The sequence below is a fragment of the Sebastes fasciatus genome, chromosome 12 (genome assembly GCF_043250625.1).
Source record: "Sebastes fasciatus isolate fSebFas1 chromosome 12, fSebFas1.pri, whole genome shotgun sequence".
NCBI lineage: Eukaryota > Metazoa > Chordata > Actinopteri > Perciformes > Sebastidae > Sebastes > Sebastes fasciatus.
The window spans coordinates 3,744,151-3,766,830 of NC_133806.1; the positions used below are offsets into that span (position 1 = coordinate 3,744,151).

The 22,680-nt window shown below is 39.7% G+C and overlaps 1 protein-coding gene across 2 annotated transcripts; it reads right to left on the bottom strand.

Moving 5' to 3' along the window:
* Positions 1-31: 31 nt before the first annotated feature.
* Positions 32-19,825, bottom strand: lsr (lipolysis stimulated lipoprotein receptor). 2 transcript variants are annotated; one of them, XM_074652642.1, is made up of 11 exons: positions 19,611-19,801; positions 16,253-16,582; positions 12,980-13,099; positions 12,577-12,633; positions 10,495-10,641; positions 10,185-10,394; positions 9,981-10,037; positions 8,369-8,485; positions 5,797-6,094; positions 2,484-2,934; positions 32-760 (listed from the first exon to the last, which is right to left on the bottom strand). In XM_074652642.1, exons 1-11 carry the CDS (start codon positions 19,648-19,650, stop codon positions 725-727), a joined length of 1,863 nt encoding a protein of 620 aa, XP_074508743.1. In that variant the 5' UTR covers positions 19,651-19,801; the 3' UTR covers positions 32-724. The 2 variants fall into 2 exon arrangements, with proteins under 2 accessions (XP_074508743.1, XP_074508744.1); XM_074652643.1 differs by lacking the exon at positions 12,577-12,633 and having other exon boundaries at positions 19,611-19,825.
* Positions 19,826-22,680: the final 2,855 nt, after the last annotated feature.

Genomic DNA, 22,680 nt, shown 5'->3' on the forward strand with positions numbered 1-22,680 from the left:
CTAGTGGTAAAACTCTGCAAGTCAAATAAAATGGCCTGGCAATAGAAACCCTTTATTGTAAAATCAGTGAAACATTTGTTTTTTTTTAAGAGTGTATTCGGCTGTACAACATCCTGCAGGTTACAACTGAGAAAGAAAACAAAAAAATAAAAATGTGAAACACAAATTCTAACCAAGACTTCTGTTCACCAGGTTTCTAAATACATTGAGCATGCTAAAAACAACTAAAAGCAGAGATCAAATAAATTCCTTTAAAATGTACATTTTCTTATAAAAACAAATTCATTTTTCACTCATAAAAAGCCAGAAAAATCTATAGAACCCTACAAATATACATCAGTACCTGTATAAGCTAACTGAAACTACATAAGTAAAAAAAAACAATTGGGACATGTTTACTCGTCAAGATGTAAACACCTTTACAGATAATCATTTATCAACTTTCACGTCTACAAGTAAAATTCTGTACACTCTCTAAGGCACTTGTGGCAGCCACAATGTTTTATACATGAAAAGGCACATTTAACATTTCATCTGTGCACCTCCTCCCTGTTTAGAAACGTATACATACACATTCTGCATCAACTCGTCATAAGTTTACTGTAAATTATGCAACATAACAATCAGCACAGCGAATTAGCAGCGTGACTAATATTTACAGTCTTAAGAAATCAGCTGATCCAGAGCTGCGTTATTGGACGTGTTGCTCACGTCGCCGCTGGTTTTACACCACCAGGCTCTCCCGACTCACAGCTCCATTCTGTAAGACAAGAAAACACGAGTCAACTTCACAAATAAAAAAACAAATATAAATCCTACTTTAAATCAGACTTAAAGAATCAGGCTGGTGATATTATACAGCAGATATACACTGATCAGCCATAACATTCAGACCACTGACAGATGAAGTGAATAACATTGATTATCTCGTTACCATGGCACCTGGCAGTGGGGGGGAGATATTAGACAGCAAGTGAACATTTTGAACTTTGTATTGGAAGCAGAAAAAATGGGCCAGCATCAGGATGTGAGCGACTTTGACAAGGGCCAGATAGTGCTGGCTAGACGACTGGGTCAGAGCATCTCCAGAACTGCAGCTCTTGTGGGATGTTCCCGGTGACAGGGTCAGACCCGATGCTCAGTGATGCACGTGGGGAACGAAGGCTGGCCCGTGTTGTCAGATCCAATAGAAGAGCTACTGGAGCTCAAACTGATATAAAAGTTAATGCTGGTTCTGACAGAAAGGTGTCAGAACACACAGTGAGGAGCAGTTTGTAGTCCCAGGGTGCCCATGCTGACCACGGCGTGTCCACCGCCAAAAGCGTCACGTGCGCATCAGAACTGGACCACGGAGCAATGGAAGAAGGTGGTCCGGTCTGTTTTTTACATCATGTGGACGGCAACGAGTTGGAGGTGTTGACTCGGCCTCCAAATTCTCCAGATCTCGATCCAATCGATCATCTGTGGGATGTGCTGACAAACAAGTCCGATCCACGGAGGCCCCACCTCACAACTTATACAGGACTTAAAGGATCTGCTACTGACGGCTCGGTGCCAGATACCACAGCAGACCTTCAGAGGTCTAGTGGAGTCCGTGCCTCCACGGGTCAGGGCTGTTTTGGCTGCAAAAGGGGGACCTACTCAATATGAGGCAGGTGGTCTTAATGTTATGGCCGATCGGTGGATACAGTGTCCACATTCATGAAAATAAAGTCGGCCAGTGCAACAGTGTGGCTTGTTGATGTGTTTTTGACAATAATGCAGATCTATGGCACAGAGGAATAAGCTTTGATCTGCTTTCAGTCTGAATGAGCTGCCAGCGCTGCGGTTCAGAGGTTCAGAGGTTCAGAGGCTATTAATCCAATTGATGAGGGCGGCTTCACCCACAGGTGCTTTCCCCGTGCGCTGATGTGTGTTTCCACTTGTGTATGTGTGTCCCACGCAAATGGAGCGCCCTCCTCTGCCCCTCGCCCCGAGGTTATGGGGGGATACACACAGCTCCCTCTGCTCAGATGAGTATTCACAGCAGCACGCAGCAGCATGTGTCAGAGACTTCAGGCTTCTACTTAAAGTATAGGTTCACAATTCACAACATAATCCACAGCCCCCGTCCATGCAAACAAGTTTTCTGAAGTTAACGAGGTTCAATCTGTCCCAAGTTACTCAATTCAAGTAGATGTCTTCCAAAGTTATAGTTGTTTTAGTACAAAATCCCCTCTTTTTGTTACTGTCCCTCCACTGCAGCTCAACAGGGAAACACAAAGAGGGAATTTCATACTGTTATTTTAGATTAGAATTGCTTTAGGAAGGGATCCCTTAATGGCCAGTTATGAACAGGAGGAATGAATACAGCAAGCAACACCTGTTTCAGTTCATACGACTGTTGCTTTAAGACAATTTAAAATTGTGAACTGGTCCTTCAAAGTCACTCTGAAACATCACAGTGCATGTTTGTGAATGTACAGAGTTTTGCTGTGACTCACCTTGCGGAGGTTGGTTTTCTTTGAAGATGACATACTTTCATTATCACTGTACGGCGGTGGTGGAGGAGGTGGGTAGTCGTCACGGCGACCGGGGTGTCCAGAGGGCGGCATCTGAGGAAGTGGCGGGGGCCCGCGTGGCGCCCTCCCCCGATCCGAACGGTCGCTCTCGCTGTCCAGTCGTTCCCGGCTGCGCGCCCTCTGCTGCTCGCCGATCTTCTTCCTCTCCATGGCTTCTCGCAGGAAGCTGTCATCATAATCCTCTCGCCTGCCCCTGCGGTCCTTCTCCAGGTCCATCAGATCGTCGCGGCTGCGGCTGCGTTTTCCCGGGAGGGCGCCGTAGCCCCCTCCGTCTCCTCTCCGACGATCCTCGGGGGAGTAGTCACGACGTCTGCGGTCGTCAAAGTCACGGCTTTGTCCGCTGCGGGCGCTACTGCTCCACCCGTCATCAGAGCTAAAGAGACAGAGAGCAGCGCACGGTGAGGGGAAACAGAAAACATACAGAGGCTGTTCGCTCCGTCATTAGATTAGCTGAGTTTAACACAAGTTTAAATTTAAGCTTAAACCTTGTTGTCGTGTCCTCAGTTCCAGTTTAAAGCCCCTCTCCAGACAGTTTTACTTCCTGTTTTTTGGTTAACGTTTTTTCTCAAACAGAGAATGGGGGGTGTGGTTGATAGTCTGATGTAATTCATCACCACAACAACCAGATTGCATCGTTTTTCAACCCAATTTAGATGATTTTACTGTTTATCAGACCACAAATTAAACAAGAATTAGCACAACACCGACTCTCTCTCTCGCGCTCTCTTCTTCACCGTCTCCTCCTGGCGAGGCGGCCGTCTGGCTGCTGCTGCACTGAGGAGCCGCACCTCCGCACGCCAGCCACAGCGCACCGGAGGACGGATAGACATGTTGCCGAGGTCCACCGTTTGAAATGCAGTCCATCAGCACCGGCCGCTCTATCCTCAGATCCCAGCACCGACACCGCACCGGGCTGCACGGGGATTCGTTTATTTCTCTAACGGGACTTTTCTCTTGTTTTCTTTGGCCGCTGCTCAGACTCAAACGAGCATGAGTGCGCCTGCGCAAGCTTGGAGGATGACGTATGACCTGCTACCTTTTACTATAGTCATACGTCATATTCCCATTTTAGCAACAACCTTCTTTTTTTAAACTTTGAGCACAAAATTAAGTTATTTGTCAAAAAGAATTGTGAATATGTACATACTAGTGTCGCTAATCAACTTGGTCAGGAAATTACTCAAATAACTGGAGGGGGGCTTAAACCATGGCTGAGGTTTAGCTTAAACACAGTTGCTGTATCTTGTAGAAGTCAACTAACTAATTCACTAGATATTCTCAGAGCTAAACTCACTTTTCTGCAGTGTGGAGTGAGCGCTGTCTGAGTGAAGGCAGAGGAGGAGAGACACGGCCACACGCGAGCGCGCATGTGTTCCGACCCGGTACATTTATACGCTTAAAAAGTTACAAACAGTCCCTTTAAGTTATATTTTTAAAGACCCAATCACCTACATTGGGTGAACCTTTCCTCTCTCCTGCACTGAAACACCACAGATGTTTTGCAGGTGCACTCATGGCAAAGCAAGACCAGGTTTAGATGTAGCTCGGCTGAGCTTGTGCTCATGTTGACAGTGAACTCTCGTAGGTTAAAACCACCGAAACTACCAGCATGTTGTCACATTTGAGTTTGCGGGGCCCAACCCAGTGCATAACCTCAACTGGGATGCAACTGATCTGGTTGTTTTGGAGATGGCTGAACTAGATCCACATCTATTTTTTACTTATATTACTATATACTATTTACAAAAATAAAGCTTTATTTTTACATATAAAATATTGAAAAAAAATAATAATAAGCATGAGCTTTGGTATCATCTTATTCTCTAGTTATGCCTCATCTAAACCTGACTACTAATGATATATTAATATTGCTTGTTATTTCCATATTTCTTTCCCTCCTAAATTAAACTATTTTTTACCGTATCTTGATCATGTTAACAAACATATCTTGCTGTTTGATCGACAATAGAGACGTAAAATTGAGGTAAAATCATTGTGAAACTTTTCTTACCCACCTGCTGCATATTTAATCACACATCATGTCTCAATAAAATGAGGTTATGAAGGTAATATTGAGGTCCTCTAGGTGACCGAGCAACTTAGTAATCAATCTAAATCAGAGCTGCGTGATAACACCACGAGTAAAGTGATGTGAATGATGAGGGCAATAAGCATCAGAGTCCTTTCATGCTTTCATTTCACTCATCTAGAACAGTTCAATAAGTTTAGAAATCAATTACTGGTATACAGAATTCAAGATCACAATAAAACAAACAGAGGAGGAAGGAAAGGAAACAAATCACAGCTAGTCAGGTACTTATCGTGGTATTATTATTACACTCTCAGCTTTAGGGAGATAACCTTTATCTTCTAATAATAAATATTAACCGGAGGAAGAGAAAGCCAAATTGTGACTTCTGGGAAGCCCCACACCCAACGCACAGACTCAACTAGAAAGTCACTTAATGATGTTCTGAGAAACTGACGAGATGAGACGGAACAGGAATTTCTGTGCCCAAGATGCTTGAAAATATACATCACGAAATGAATATACACATACTTTATATACCATAAGTGCATAGTAAATTAAAATCCACATTCATACATACAGTACAAGAGTTAAATAGAATGAAACATAAGTAGTGCGGGGGACTGTTTCCAATGCTCCAAATAACAAGCAATGGATAAACTGTACGCCAAGCTGCATCTATATTAAGATAACATCTATGATCATCTGTGATGCTATGAGAAGAGAGGCTATAGTCCAACTGATACTGGATGTTTGAGATGGATACATAGACTGTATATAAGAGGAGGACGTAGTCACAGTGACGTCACTCGTTGGTTTGTGCACTGACGTTTTGAAGCCTTGAGTTCGGCATTTTGGCCGTCACCATGTTGGTGTTTTGCAACCAGAAGTGACACAAGAGAGTGGAGCTAAGCACAACCGAATGCTGAATAAGATATTTTCAGGCGACCAAAAAGGTAATAATTAACTTCCATGAAGTGAAAACACACTGTGAAAGAGTTAAAGTTGTTGCTGTTGGCCGTTTGATTTTCTAATTCAATCGTTGAGTAAATGTGAACAGTCTCCTATACTTGGGAGTCAAAGCTTAGTGCTCCAAGTTGGACAACAAGCTCAGTGCCTGTAGCCCCACCAGGTAAATAACCACCAGCTGCCACTGCTTAACGGTGGTGTTAATAAGGAGGTCTGACTCAAGGAAATAAGACTCACCCTCTCCTGCCTCTGTTCTCATCTGGACGCCGCTGTGGCGGGTTGTCGTCTCGGCCGTAGCGCCGTCCGATGTCGTCGAGGTTGTCCATGGAGCGGGCACGAACACGATCCCCCATGTACCCTCCACCTTGACGCGGGTAGTCGTCGCGGCGGCGGCCTTGCTGGGAAACACTGCTGATGGTGCTCATGGCTTCATCCCTGTCATAGACCGTGGCCAGAGGTGGCGGCTGGGAACGCCCCCCGCGGCCTCGAGGATCCATGCCATCGTGCAGGGAACTGACTTCGGTCATAGCATCCACTGAGCGGGGAAAAAAACAGAGAAGAAAAGACGGTAAGTTGAACAGAGGAAATAAAACGGTGCAGGATAAGCAAACTAAAGCCCCGTTAGGACGGGATTTAACATCACAGAGAAAGGTGTGGAATGAAATATTCACTTAGTTATTTCACTCCTCTTTCCAGACGGCATTTTAACCATCAGGAAATCACAGGATATGGTCTGAAATAGACATTCAATATTAAACAGGACTACGCCTCCACAGGGGGGCGCCGGAGAGTTCTCAGAGACATTACTCAGTCAAACATGAGACACATTGATATCATTCATTGTGACTTACACTTCCCGAGGATATCATCATATCCAATGTTCATCACAAATAAATGTCCATAAATCCCCTTAGAAGCTCATAGAGAAAAGACGCTTCAGAACTTGGCTGAGAATCATCACATTTTAAAGTTTCCTACAGCATTATAGTAATCCAGTGATAGTTGTCTGTACATTAAAGGGTGTGTTGCAAACAGGAACTGCTAATAGATAATTCGGTATACTTTTATTGGTGCCAATTTGCCAAAATGTAAACAAATACAGGCTAAAACAGTGAAAAGAAAACGGTAACTAGCTACCTGTATCTGACATTACAGCAGCCCATTTGATGAGGTTTTGCTTTTCAGTTCATCATTTTCACACAAAGGTCAAATTTCAAACCAGAGGACCAGCCAGTATGAAACGCTAAAAACAGGTACTTGCGGCTGTAATTGTGGAAAATTACCCAATCCATGACCGTTAACGTGAAACTGAGTTCAGTCTTTTTGTGAGTGTACAACAACATGACATACTGTTAGGGTTTTCCCCATCACTACTAAAATTCAAGTCAAGCATGACACGCTGCAAACTTGTTCTGCAAGTCGATGGAGTAATTCAAATACTGTGGATGTTTACAGTCGGGGACGTTATTAATGTCAGTTAAACGATGCAGCACACGACCTTCAGTCCACCGTAATCTGAACACACACACACACTCACACTTTAAGGCGAGACACTACAGGGAAAAAAACATTGTTTTTCATACACAGAAAACATTCAAAATACACATTTAGGTGTTTATTTTACTACGTTGTCTATTTGCATTTGTAGATTTCTCCTAAATTCACCAAAAGTTAGCATTAGATAGTGCTTCATTGCCATATTTAAACATAACATTTCAGAAAACTTGTATATAAAAAATAATTAATCGTAATGTCAGTAATCAACCGGGGAAATTTCATGGTGATATCTATTAGTTAACATTTTTTTTTTTTACCATATTCACCTGAAGTGTTTTCAAAATGTATAGACTTTTACAATCCATATTTTTAAAGGCTGTTTTCTCAAAATAAGGTTTTTCTCAGACTCTGAGCCAGAACTCTCCTCTTCAGTAGCTCTTACATGCACCAAACTTTCCAGTTTCATTCCTCTCTATATTCTGAAGGTTTTTACAGAGCACTTTGTTCATATATCATTGATAGCCTGATTTATAGAACATTTTATAACTTAAAAACATGGCTAAAATAGTTTTTGTTTTATAGCTGTTGACAGTATTTTCTGATTTATGCAGTGATAAAAAAAAAAAAGAGATCTCTGTAAAAACCTTTGACTCTAATGTGTCAACAAAAAGAAAACCAGAATATTGAGCCTGTCTTTATCCAACGTTCAGATTTATGTTCTGGACATGTATGCAAATTAGCACATATTTAATAAGATAATGTCTCATTTGCATATTTAAACATAAAATATCGGAAAATTTGTAATACAAAAAATAATTGCGTTAATGTCAGTAATCAACTGGGGAAGTTTCATAGTGGCATCTATTATTTTAACCACAGATGGCCGCCCGCCCTGAGCCCGGTTCTGCTCCAGGTTTCTTCCCAGTAATCGGGGAGTTTTTCCTGGCCAGAGCGCGCTTGGTGGATCCTGTTGGGTCTCTAAACTATGGTGTAACTATAACAGAAGTTATCTCAAGACGTTTTATATATATATATATATATGTGTGTGTATATATATATATATATATATATATATATATATATATATCTATCTCAGCCATCTGCTGAGTGAGAGAGAGAGAGAGAGAGAGAGAGAGAGATATATATATATATAAAGCGTCTGGAACTGTAAACTTGACTGAGGCAGTAGTTAAGTGGCTGCCTCTTAACTCTTGACAGCTTTTACCAGAAGTTGATTTATATTCCTCCCACAGTAGTCTGCGGGCGGCACGGTAACCGTGACCAGAAGAACAGGAAGTGATCTGTCACTCACAGCGTTTGTAGTTTCCAGGTCTGGATGGGTCCATGTTGGCCAGCTCCCTCTCCATATAGTAAATGGCACGTGTGGCGTTCCCGTCGGGGTCCACCTGGATACGATACCCGCTGCGAGCTGGTGAGAAGAAGAGAGGAAGTCAGATTTCAGCTTCGGCAGCTTCATGCAAATACATAAGGGTGTAAATCACAAGTTTCATCACAATACAATATTATATCGACTCGTTGGACGACGATACGATACCTACTGATATCACAAAGCCACAATATGATTTCAATCCAATTCAATTCAGGGGACAGCGATTGATATGAGACAATATCATATCAGATACTTTGATATAATTTTACAAAAAGCAACTAAATTATGATTTGACATGGTGCGAGTGTTTTGTCGAAGTCATCGGCCTCGGCTCGGCTCGGCATATCCACACGGCCTGTCAGACACTAGTGGCTCCGTTTATAAACAAACATGATGCTAATCCCATTATCATACTGTTTATTACTAATGCAATACCAGATGGATTTAGCGTCATGACGCATATTGTTACTATATAACTACTACAACTGTTACTATATAAATAGAAAATATAATAGTATAATATTTTATTTATATAGAGCTTGTTTTCCGTACCATGTGCACATATACTGTAGATCAGGGGTGGGCCACAATGAGTTTTAAAATTTGACAGACGGGCCGGGCCAGTATCAGATGGATGGAGAGTGTTTGTGTGAACTAATATAAATTACATGTAAAAGCCATTAACTAAAAAGTAAAGAAAACTTACATTTAATTTCAGTGGGAACAGTGTTGTTGGTCACCCTTTTTTGCCAGTGCATCAAAGTTTGGTGTCAATTCTAAACCAATCCCACCTACTGCGCACAGAGGTTTAAGGGAAAAACAGTAATTTATGAAAAAAGAAAATGAAAACGCCCTTTTAAACACAAGGGGGAATACAAGGCAAAAACCTTGTCTAAATAAAAAGTACCGAAAGATAGATTCGAACCCCGGCCTACCGCGGTAAGAGCGCCCGCTCTACCAGGTGAGCTATAACACACAGTGGTCTCGCAGATTAGAAGAACAATCCATTCATTCAAGGTGAAGACCGTGGTGATGGTCAGAGTGAGGTCGAAATAGATCTTAATTTTTTTTAATAAGTGCTATTAGAGTGTTCGTACTGGGGAGTGGGATCAACTGAAACGCCGGGTATTGCAGGAAAAAGGCAAAATGAATGCGGTCTTTACTATAATTTGGACAATTTTGTACCAATATTCGACGGGCCGGATTAAAAAGCCCAACGGGCCGTATACGGCCTGCAGGCCGTAGTTTGCCCATACCTGCTGTAGATCCTAGAAGGAAATCAGAAAAAGTACCTAAGCTAGGATGATATTTTAACATAATCACACCGCCAAAAATATCTGTTTAAATAAGTCGCTTGATCTTTTCGCTTCACTTCAAGAATGATACTAGTGAGAAACCACACTGGAAACATATCTTACTGTTGTACCATTTGATGTGTGAAAACATTTCTCATTGGGAAGGTTTTGCGGTGGCAAGGCCAGAATACATGAATACAAAGACAGCAGTTTGTGTTTTCTTTTCTCATTTTACTCACTAGGGTCCCCTCCACCGTCGTGGTCATGCAGCAGAGGCACCTGGGAGCCGTGTCCAACTGCACAGACACAACAAAGCACATTTTAAACAAGGATTCAACAAAGCTTTAAATTAAAAACATTATGTAGGGGAAATTTATGTCGTCATGAAACTAGTCAGTGACTAATCCGTTGACATTCAGTCAGGACAGAAAAACAACTCTCACCCGAGCTGGCGCCGTCGTAATCTCGACTGTAACCATTGTGCGGAGGTGGCGGTCCAGCCCCGTTGGGTAGTGGAAGCAGAGGCATACCAGGCTGGTGCATCAGCGGGCCACCGTATGCCGGCTGAGCATACATACTGGGAGCATACATGGTGGGAGCATAGTGGCTCATTGGAATACCTCCTTTCTTCACTGCTTTTCCTGCCTCGTACACTGCGAAATAATGGCATTTGGTTAAAGTGGAAAGAAAACATGACTGTGTGGAACAGTAGAAACATCTCATATGTCATTGGCATTTCCTGTCGGTACTCACATGCTCGTGGGCAGCAGCAGCGGTCGGGGCAGCAGGGGCAGCTGATGTAGCAACAACAGGTGTGTGGACAGCACTGACACCAGCAGATCCCGATCAGGAGCAGCAGCAACAAGAAGCCCAAAACCACCACAACGACCAGGAGCCAGTCTGTGTGGGCCAATAGATACATTTATTTATATCAAATATTTACTTTATTAAGCCACAAAACTTGATTTTTCTCCTTTAACAGGTAAAATAAGTCCAGAAAACAAGAAGACATTTTTTTATATTTATTAGGGGTGTAAGAAGATATCAAAAATTTAGAGTATTGCGATATTGAAACAATGATACTAGTTAACATGCAAAGATTGCATGTCATTTTTTATTTTGATTGCATGATTTGCAAAGAGATGCCCCCTCTCAAAGTAGTGCTGTGATGTTGGATGTTACAGGGACTCTGATTCATGCAAATGCAGATCCCACTGTTCTGATTGCATTCAAATGTTTACTTTGTTTTCTCATATTTTAATCAGAAGGTGGGGCGTTCTTTATACTAGGACAGTCTTCCTAAAATTAGATTTTTTAAAAATCGCAATATATCGCCTTGCTTACTTAATAGTGAGATTTACCGATACATTACAGTTGGGGCTGTCAAAAATTAACGCGAAAATAACGCATTAACGCAAATACCTTTCAACGCCACTAATTTCTTTAACGCATAAACGCAATTTGCGATTTCGGAGGTTGTAGCGGGCTCAGGGTTAAAGCTAGAGTGAAGATGTTGGCACCGTATGAAACTACAAAACCTTAGCTGGCGAATGAAGCTAATTAACGCTCCAAACTTACGCTGAATTTTGGCGAGGAAAAACTGTCCTTTTTTTAAGGGGTCCCTTGACCTCTGACCTCAAGATGCGTGAATGAAAATGGGTTCTATGGGTACCCACAAGTCTCCCCTTACAGTTCCCCATTGGGCTTGAGTTTGCCATTTTATGATTTAAAGCATATCTTTATGCTAAATGCAGTACCTGTGAGGGTTTCTGGACAATATTTGTCATTGTTTTGTGTTCCTAATTGATTTTTCCAATAATAAATATGTACATACATTTGCATAGAGAAAGCATATTTCATATTTGTCCACTCCCATGTTGATAAGAGGATTAAATACTTGACAAATCTCCCTTTAAAAGGTACATTTTGAACAGATAAGAAATGAGCAATTAATTTGCAATTGATTTAATTGAACAGAATCTCTCCCGGTAGTGAAATGTAAATTTATCTGGACAGAAAGTATCGGTTGTTTGTGTCGGTCTTATTATAGGCCGGGCTGTTTATCAGTGGAAACAAATCTCAGATTTCATTTCTGTTATTGAGCGTTCAGCTCAACAGAACATGCTGGCTACAGTGGTAAGAAGTAGTAAGGTTTTGTCAAACCGGTAAAGCCGGTTCGTCCTTATACTCGGGGCATTATTTCACTCTGCAAGTCTGTTCAGGCAGCACATGCCACTTAGCAAAGAGACAACAAACACCAAAGAGAGGGGGACAACATGTCCGCTTAAATTAATCAACTAAAATGGAAACTGGACTGTTTGGAGTGTAAAAACTTTTTTTTGGGCCGTGTACATGTGATAAGGAAATGTGTGCTGAATGCCCTTCTATTGCAACCAGGCAGCTGCAGACCAAAGAAAGTCAAACATGGGAGCTGAGCCACATTAAAGAAAGAGAAACAGAGTTAGATAAGGAGGGAGTGAGAAAGTTAAGTATGTCAGTGAAGTCTAACAGAAGCAGAACAGTTGGGTTTGCATAAATGTATTATTGAACTACCTGCAACAGGATGTTTGGGTGCAGGGGCCTGTGCTCAAGATGAGTCATAGTGGTGTTTTGTCTGTTAGTGTGTATTTTGAGTATGATCTTTGCTAGGAATCTTCGGTATGCCTACTGCCCAAATGATTCAACTTTAAACTCACAATGAGAGAGACCTCAAAAAATACAGCCAGGGTGATGTGTAAGAAATGTTTCCAATCCAATCTCCTTTACATATAAACCTCATACACCTCTACTGTGGGACTAAAACATGACTGAGCGCCATCAACAGGCTTGTACTACCTTCCATAACCAGTAAGTCAATGCCAGGCAGGAGGTCAGTGGTATTTGACTTTCTCTCTGTGAAAGAAAGATAAAGCCACAATTACTTAAAAGTGGTATTGATCTGTTTTTATTGCCTACAACGAATGACTCTAAAGACTTATTCAGAACCAGTCTGCTGGCATGTATCCTCTGTGCTGACTGTACCACACACCATTTAGTCACTTGCCAGGTTTATTTGGAACTCTGAATTATTTGGAAACCTTATGTGTCATCGTACTGTATGAGTGTGAACGGGAGGAGGAAAGTGAAGCATAGGAGAATCACAGAGAGGGAAAAAGAAGAAGCAAGTTGTGTCTATATATATATATATATATATATATATATATATGCGTGACCACATCCGCCTACAACTGTAACTTACCGAGTACAATTAGCTCTGTGTAGTCTTCGCCGTTTCCTGAAAGGTCCTGGGAAGAGACCACAGAGCAGACGTAGACGCCGCTGTCGCCCCATGCCGTCTGCGCGATATTCAGGTCTGCATCTGTGAGAGACAACAGAGACACAGGTTTGATTTTAGTTTTCAAATGGCTACAGTATTATTACAATCACATAAGAATGGGATCTGATGATAATAATAATCCTTGTTAAGTTGCAGTGTTTTGTAGGGCTGCCACCTCTTAGTTGGTTGTTTTGGTCTTAGTCGACTCAGATTTCTTAGTCATTTTTTATGCTTTTTTTCATGCTGAATTTCCAAGAAACTCACGAGCACATCTCTGGTAAACAAGACTAGAGTGGTGCTTTTTGTAGTATTGTGACATCTCAAGCAATAAAAAAATTACTCAACAAATACTTCTGCCCATTTCGAGTGTGTATTCTTTTACATTGAGGCAAACTCACTATTTCTTTAGAACAGGGCTGTCCAAAGTGGGGCCCGCAGGCCAAAGTTGGCCCGCCCTCAGGTTTGATTCGACCCGCCAGATGTTAGCAAATTCTTCTTTTTTTATTAAAAGACCCAACCGACTTTACTGTCTTTTGAAGGCCGTACCAGGCTCGGGTTTATGGTTAGAAGATCGTGGCATCATATGAAACTAGAAAACCTCCATTAAAAAGGACTACATTATACCAATCATGTCATGCTAGCTTGTCAGGAAGGAGGCTAACACTCTAAATTGGGTTAAATTTTGGCGAGGAAAAACTGGCATGACCATTTTCAAAGTGGTCCCTTGACCTCTGACCTCAAGATATGTGACTGAAAATGGGTTCTATGGGTACCCACGAGTCTCCCCTTTACAGACATGCCCACTTTATAATAATCCTATGCAGTTTGGTGAAAAACATGCAGTTTTTTTAAATGCAGTATACATGTGTTATTTTTGCCTATTCTAAAAATGGTGTATTTTAATATTTCTGCATACTGGGGCCCCTAAACATTCTTAGAAATGCATAAATTGCATAAAATTAGCCCAATTGTATTCAGCAGGTGGGTTTTAAGGGACTAATTATGTAAAACATATTCAATTAAGGGAAGTACCATTTTGCATCTTAATAATACAATACAATACAATATAATAGGTGTTTAATTTTGGCCCATGGCCCTCCATTCATCATTCCTCTTCATCCCCTATGGGCGATAAGGCTTCAATGAGCTCTCTCCATTGTATTCGGTCCTTGGCAGCCCTCCATTGAGTTCCAGTTTTGGCCCTCCAAGGGAAAAGTTTGGGCACCCTTGCTTTAGAACTATAAAATTGTCTCCGTGATGAAAACACTCTTGGTCTCAAGGTTTTATTTTTATAAATTTAACAATGAACAATGCACAGATCCTTACGACTTTTCTTTTAATCCAGGTCCACTCCTATAAATGCCATTTTCCACAGACATTTACATAAAAATTAACACATTTTACACAAATTTCAAGTGAAAACTGAAAACAGTAATGTCTTTGTCAAATGCTAAGCCGGTCCCGTCAATCATTAATAGAAAGAAAAATGGGTGTTTGTCAAAAGAAAATCGATGGAGTAGACAAAGTACTGTAAAGCTTTGCACAGCAGTGGGTGTGTGTGTGTTGTGAGGACACATCTGGAAACAAGTCGTGTGAAAAACTGTTTTGTTTCGTGAAGATCGCGTGGAAAATATGCACGCTGCAATGACCACGAAACCTGAACTACATACCCTGACACATTTCATTCTGGACCTCAGGAGGCAGATCTGGCAGTTGCACCTCAGTACATGCATGTTCAAGTTTTAGACTATCATAAGTTGTCATGATACTTTTACTCTGTTCCTCATTTTCAAAGCCTCCCTTCGGCTAGTCAGGCCTCCAGCTAACTCATTGAGCTGTAAAGTCCCTCTGCACCAGGTCATTGTCTGAGTCATTGTCTGTAACTGCAGCACGTCTAAAATCTCAGGGACTGACTGAACACTTGTACCATTGTCTCTATATCTTTTGTGTAATATTGCATATCTATTAATTCCTACATCTGATCTTGTTTTCTTGGTATTGCTAATGTTTTTTTACCTGTAAAAGACTTTGCAGATTGAGAAATACCACAAAAACGGCACAGTGTTGTTTCACATGCATGGAGGCAGATAGTAATCATATCACATCCATACATTGTCAGTAGTAAACAGCTGTTAAATAATAATAACAATAACCATATTTTGTATCACGCTGGTATCAGATCGGTACTGCCGATACCACAAGTTTGGGTATCAGAAGTGGTATCGGGGAGGAAAAAAATGGTATCGAACATCTCTACACATTATACTGTATATCTATTGTTTTAAAAGCTTATATCAGTCGACATCAACACATTTCTAAATGAATTATGTGTCCACCTCTCAGATGTAGCTGACGAGAACTTGTTAAGAAGGACAGTTGCTCCAGAAAGGACCTGTTATAAATGTGTTAGTTTCAGGTTGTTCCCCTCGAGTACGCCACCCCCACATTTAATTGCTGTGCTTACTAAAAATATCTCAATTTCTGCAACAGTTTGATTCACATACGACTCATCATGTCCATCCTTTCTGTCTCACGTGGACATATTCATACTGATTCATGTTTGACAAGGGGATGCACACAGATAGAACGAGTTACTTAACGCTCTGACACAGTAAGAAACTAGTGTATAGAGATTAAATATGAGGGAAGAGACAGTCACTGACAGAATAGATATAAAATCATTCACCACTTTTGACTTGTTTGGCGCAAAGTCTGCGTAAAAGATCATAAGTTGTGGTTATAAGTCTTTAAACTTTTTCCATAAAATCAAGTTCAAATGGCAATTCAAATAATTTGTGTGAAGGAATAAAACTTGGTTTAATATTCTCATTAATCATTTGGTCTGTAAAACATTAGAAAAGTGAAAAATGCTCACTGCAATTTCCTCAAGTTAAAGTTGATCTCCCTCATATGTCATGTTGTGTTCGACAGTAAACAGTAAAATCTCAAGATATTCAATTTACTATTACGTTTGACTTAAATGATTAACTGATTATCAAAATAGTTGCCAGATAATTTTCTGTTGATCGACTAATCGTTGCAGCTCTTTCGTTATGTTGATAACTTTGACTGATTTCATAGCGACATCATTTGAATATTTTTTAAATCTAATTTTATCAGTCTAAAACAAAGTCATACCCAGTCTTTACTATACATCTGAATGGGATTTCAAAGTGTAAGTTTTGATCAACTCACTGTTCAGGATGCTGATCTTGCGACCCTGGAAATCCGAGCCGAGCGTAACGGCGTTGCCTTCCTTGGAGGCCACTATGCGCACCGTCCTCTGGGAGTCGGCACACTCGATGTTGGCGTCGTAGTTGGGGTTGCTCTGAGACAGGATGTTCTCGGCACTGCTGGGATTCAACGCAGCCTGGATGGGGTCCCGGCAATACGATTTGTACTTCCACGTGACAACGGGAGGCTGGGTGGCGGTGGTCTGGTAGTTGCAGATGAGGGTGACGGGCTGGAAGAGGATGACGATGTACCTCTTGGTGGGGCACTGGACCGAGATGGCCATGGTGGACTCTAGAGAGAAATATTAGAGATTTAAATTGATGAGACTGAGTGGTAGATGATTAGGATTAACAACATGTTTCTCACATTTTAAATTATTGGGTAAAGGTTTCTAATTACTCTATAATACCCCTAAAGCGTGGTATATGACAAACTCTATTTCCTCACTGCCGGTATCACTGAGAGTGGGTGTGTGATGAGTCACCTGAGTTTCAGCCTGACCATTACAGTCGAGTGAAGTATGGCTGCTATGCAGAGTTAAGGTGCTCTGAGAGCAGAGGAATACCTGACAGGCTTCAGGCTTTGGATACACAGTCTCAGAAACAACAACACAGAGGCTCCATAGTCCAAATCAAGAGGGCTGTTGTTGCCTGGTGGGCTGCAGTTTGCCATGTTATGATTGGAGCATACTGTTTTATGCTAAATGCAGTACCTGTGAGGGTTTCTGGATGATATTTTTTATTATTTTGTGTTAATTGATTTCCAATAATAAATAAATACATACATACATTTGCATAGAGAAAGCATATTTGCCCACTCATGTTGATAAGAGTATTAAATACTTGACAAATCTCCCTTTAAGGTACATTTTGAACAGATAAAAAATGTGCATTTAATTTGAGATTAATCGCAATCAACTATGGACAATTATGCGATTAATTGCGATTAAATATTTTAATTGATTGACTGCCCTAGTTCTTACCTTTCACAGTAAAAGCCCTAGACATTTTTGTGTTGTTTATTCAACACGCCCTTGGCGTGTAAAGGCCTTTCCTTGGTTAGGTTTAAGCAACAAAACTTGAGTAGGTTTAGAAAAAGATCGTGGTTTGGGTTCCAATAAATACCGTTGTTACGTGACCTACGTACGTAGCGTTAGTTAAGTACGTAAGTAAAGTAACAAAACTACAGTAAAATAAGTCAACGTTGCCTTGGTTTCACACGGGACATGAACTGTGGTCTCCTGGGTGAAAGTCCTGTGTTTGTTTCAGTGAGTTGTTACTGGAGGTGCTCACTCTTACTTACTAATCTTAAAACACAAAGACCCTAAAAAAAACATAAAAACACAGCACCAACAAACTGTGGAGTAAGTGTTGTTTTTAGGGCACATTCAGCATTTTAACTTTTCCTAGAAACAATTTTTTTATAATAAATTAAATAAAAATGTAGCTGTGAACCTGCGTTTCATTTCTGTCTTTTATTTTTTCATAACCATGTAATTGCAGTTTTCTTAGGAGACATTATAGCATGTTTAGCGTAACTATTTCTGCCATAAAAAGTATACAAATGTCAAAGAACATAAAATCGTAGTCAGTGGGATTGTAAAGGACCAGAAATATATCCTTATTATTTTTATAAATAAGTTGTTTTATTCTACAGCTCCAGTTTTCTAAATTATGATAGCTGTGCTTATTGGAGGTTCTCTGAGGCTTTGTTGATTCAGCTTTATGCCTCTTTGGAGGCCGTAGTTTGTGATGCTGTTTAACTGAATGTGTTACAACAATAAAACATTTCTCCACCCCAAAGAGTGTGAGCACGCTCTGACTCAAACTTCCTGTCATCCAGCTGCTTGTTCATCTCAAATGTAAAGGAACTTCATGAATGATGCAAGACATAAAAAAAAAATCTGTGGTTTTCCACATTCAGCATAAACATTTCCTTGCGACATGTCTTCATTTGTACATTGAGGAAATATGTCACCTCATTTTATTAAATAAAATAGCAATGCTGTTAAAATATGTAATACTATGTTACATATGTATTGGTATCTCTTTTATAACCAGGTGATCTCACAGTCTTTTTGTAGGTTTTGTTTGCAGGCATTATTCCACTCCATAAAAACACTGTACAACGTGAGCCAGTTGAGAAATTATAACCAGTTTTATTCTAAAGGAATATTCTAGGTATAAGAAAACAACAATTCATAAGAACAAACTAACAGTGGTGGAAGAAGCACCCGGACCTTTTACTTAAGGAAAAGTAGAAATACTTAAAAAATAATTAATTAGAAGGAAAAGTCCTGAATTCAAAATGTTGCAGTAGAATATCAAAAGTAAAAGTCATTATGCAGAATGTCTCTTTTCAAAGTGGTATAGAATAATATATTATTCTGTTTTTTATCACAACCAAATAAAAGAGAATTTTAAAAGTTAGTTGGTCAACGTTGAGCCAGTTTTACAGTATATAATTATATTACTGGGTAGATTAGTATTATATAAGCATAGCATGTTAAAAAGTTACTTTTACTTAATTATTAAATTCTACTATTTTGCCGTTTTCTTTTTTCTTTCTCTTTTTTTTCTCTACATTTATTTAATTAATTAATTAATTAATTAATTAATTAATTAATTAATTTAAAGTTTTTATCTTACCACCATGAACTCTACTACTTGAGTACTTATTACTTTTAATTCTAACTAACTAATTAAATTATTTTAAATATTTATATATTTTTTTAAATATTATTTTTTAATTTTCATGTTATTTTTTCTGTAACTTTACCTCTAGAGGTGGGAGGAAGGCTGGACCTGTCTCTGTGTGGGACGTATGGGTATGTGTGTATAAATGTATATATGTATGTTCATATTAAATGTTAAATGTAAGGTATAATTTGTCTTTGTATTATGGCACAAGTGTTATGTTTTGTTATGTTTAGTTATGCTATGTTTGGAAAAAAAGGAATACAAATATTATTATTTATTTTTTTTAAAAGAAGAAGTAACTTTTACTAAAGTGTAATAATTCCCTCTGAAATGCAGTGGAGTATAAAGTATAAAGTAAAATGGAAAGTAAAGTAAAGGAATGTCAAACATGTAGTTATACAGTTCAAAGATGTCATTAGATCAAATTGTTTGATAATTTAACACTAAATAATCCTGTACATGAATATAAACAAATACAAGAACTGAAACTACAACAAAATAAAAGTGTTAAAAAGAGAACGAAACTGGATCAGCTAGAAGAAGCAGAGTGTTTATGTCTCTGGGCTCTTCACGGAAGAAGGACCCACCCTGTTTGAGACAAGAAGAAAAGGCCAATTTACCTGTAGCCATTAAGGCTGCGATGATCACCGCCCACAACATGTTTAATCCTCTTTCCTCGAGTCTCAGTCGACTTATCTCACTATTTACTCTCAAATACTCAAACTAAACTTCACCTGATGCATAACATTGAGCGCAACTGTACTTCTCCTTCAGCCAGGTAGCTTCAGCTCCATTTTGTTTCTTTGTACGTTGAAGAGGAGGAGGAAGAGGAGGAGAGGAAGAGGAGGAGGAGTACCTGGACTCAGCCAACAGGTGAGCTCCCAGAGAACAGGTTGCGACACACACACACACACACACACAGGAGGGTGTCAATAGATTCAGGTTGTTGTTTTTTGTAGAAGAAGGTGGATTCATTTGACCACAAAAACCTGGTAATGAGAAACAGTGATAAAGTTTTAAAATATGAAACTATTTCCTGGTCAACGTGTTTTTGTTTTTCTGTATAAGATATAATAATAATAAAGTTAAACCTCCCCAAACACCAACACCAGTTGGTACGACCCAGACACTGATAACGACATCAAAGCACCACTGTTTGTTAATGTTCAACCAGTCTGTGGGAAGTGTGTGGAAGTGTGTGTGTGTGTGTGTGTGTGCATGTGTGCATGTGGGAGTCGATGTGCAATGTGTGTTTGTGTGTGTGTGTGTGTGTGTGTGTGTGTGATACGATACGATACAAGTCATTGTCAGTTTGCACTGAAACTCATTTTGCATCCACAGGCAGCTTTGTTTGAGAAAAAGCACACATAAACAACAGACATCCTGTTACCATAAACAAACAGACAAGTAAGACCCATCAGACAAAAAAACAAAACACATCACCATTACTCATACATAACCCATTACCAAATGAAATGACCATCTGTCCTCTGGATTTACATGTCTTCTTTAGCAGCACATTAATTATTATCTAGCAACAAGATGGACTGATGGACAAAAGCCTTCTTTAGCCTGATGAAGTCAAGTCTCTTGTGCTGTAAGAAATGTCTTGTTTGTGATACACACAATGTTGGCAGAGGTCAACAAATGCCTATTAGTGCACATCCCCCACCGAACGGCCCTTTTGATCACTTGCAAATGGATTTTATTGAATTAACATTAAGTGAAGGCAAGAAATATTGTTTGGTAATCGTTTTTTCTAAATGGGTTGAAGCTTTTCCCACTTCTAGGGCAGATGCCAGTGCTGTTGCCAAGGCTTTAGTAAGGGAGATTACTCCCAGATGGGGATACCACATAACATCTCAAGTGACAATGGTGTGTGTGTGTGTGTGTGTGTGTGTGTGTGTGTGTGTGTGTGTGTGTGTGCGTGTGTGTGTGTGTGCGTGTGTGTGTGTGCGTGTGTGTGTGTGTGCGTGTGTGTGTGTGTGTGTGTGTGTGTGTGTGTGTGTGTGTGTGTGCGTGTGTGTGTGTGTGTGTGTGTGTGTGTGTGTGTGTGTGTGTGTGTGTGTGTGTGCGTGTGTGTGTGTGTGTGTGCGTGTGTGTGTGTGTGTGTGTGTGTAGTAACCTAGGGCCCAGTTTCTGCCCTGTAGTATTAAAACACATTACAGTATAATCACGGTATTATAATTTTCACAGAAGTGGAAAATAACAGTATTTTTTTTCCAAGTAGGCGAGTGTACAACAACTTTGAGGTTTTTGGTCAGCATATCTTTTGGTCATTTGATTTTCCTTTCACAAACGGATACTAAAAAAACAAAAAATTCGAGGTTATTTGATTTTCATTTTAAAATACAAAAATTAATATTGAAATACAAGGTGTTTTTCTTTATCAGGGTCAAAAAGGGGATGAATTAAACTTAAAAAAACAGGTTGATTTTCATTTTCTATTTCTAAAAACAAAAAATAAAATCACTAAAAGACAGAAATGAAAAAACGCCCCGTTTTTTTTCATAATCTGCGACCGGAAGTTGTCATTTACAAAGTAAGAGCGCGTATGAGGACGGTGCTGCTGTGTAACTGAAGGTGATTGACCGACATGGATCAGTACGTAGCTTTTTAAACTATAAAAGAGTTTGTCTCAGTAAAGAAGACATGACAGTCATGTCACAGCACCGTCCTCATACGCGCTCTTATTAATAAAAAAAAATATAAAATATAAATCAACTCATGATTTATGATATGCTATTATAGGTTAAGATACTCAGCAGAACATAAAGTAATTAAAGAAAAGTAGCTCCACCTCTATCAGCTGCAACATTAAAGTGATGAACACATTAATGCATCAATAATTATAATCCAGTAATATAATACACATCATTCTGAAATGGGCCAGTCTGCATAATGAGTACTTTTGTACTTTTACTTAAGTAAGATTTTGAATGTAGGACTTTTACTTGTAACGGAGTATTTCTACACTGTGGTATTGCTACTTTTACTCAAGGTACAAGTTACCTAAGTACTTCTTCCATAATTGCTTATTCACTAAAACACTATATTGCCTGATCCAGTGTCTGTGTTATAAATAATGACGGAACCATATGTTGTTTATAGCAGCTTTTAATTAAGACAGCAGGTACATACAGTATATGCATGAAGCAAATTTTTGCAGAAAGCTCATTTACTTCAAACATCATTAGCAGCAAGTATAGAGCTTATAGCTGATTCTTCAAGTAAGCAACTAGTTCATTGCTAAAGCTATGTTAGTAGATGGAAATAACTTGGCCTGGCGAGAGACCGGCCTCCGCACACTGCTGTCTTCTTCAGTGTTCTTCACTCCTGACCACTTTCAGTCCTATTTCAAAAAAGAAGAACAAAAAAAAACAAGTATCAAGAGTCCACTCGGGGGCCTCCTGTTATATTTGAAACTAATATTTTGCAGGAACACAGATTCAAGTTCGAGTGAGATTTTGCATAAATCCTGTTTATGATTTTGTACCAACATTGTTTATTTAAATTATGCAATGATAACAATAAATGGGTTCAATTAAAAACATGGAATAAAACAGACTTAAAACGTGAAATGTGATTTATCATATCCAAAACAAGCATTTAATCCTTTGAATGGTGTTGTAATAGATTATATCTGGTAATATGTGAGACCTGAAATCACTTCAGTGACTCATGCATAAA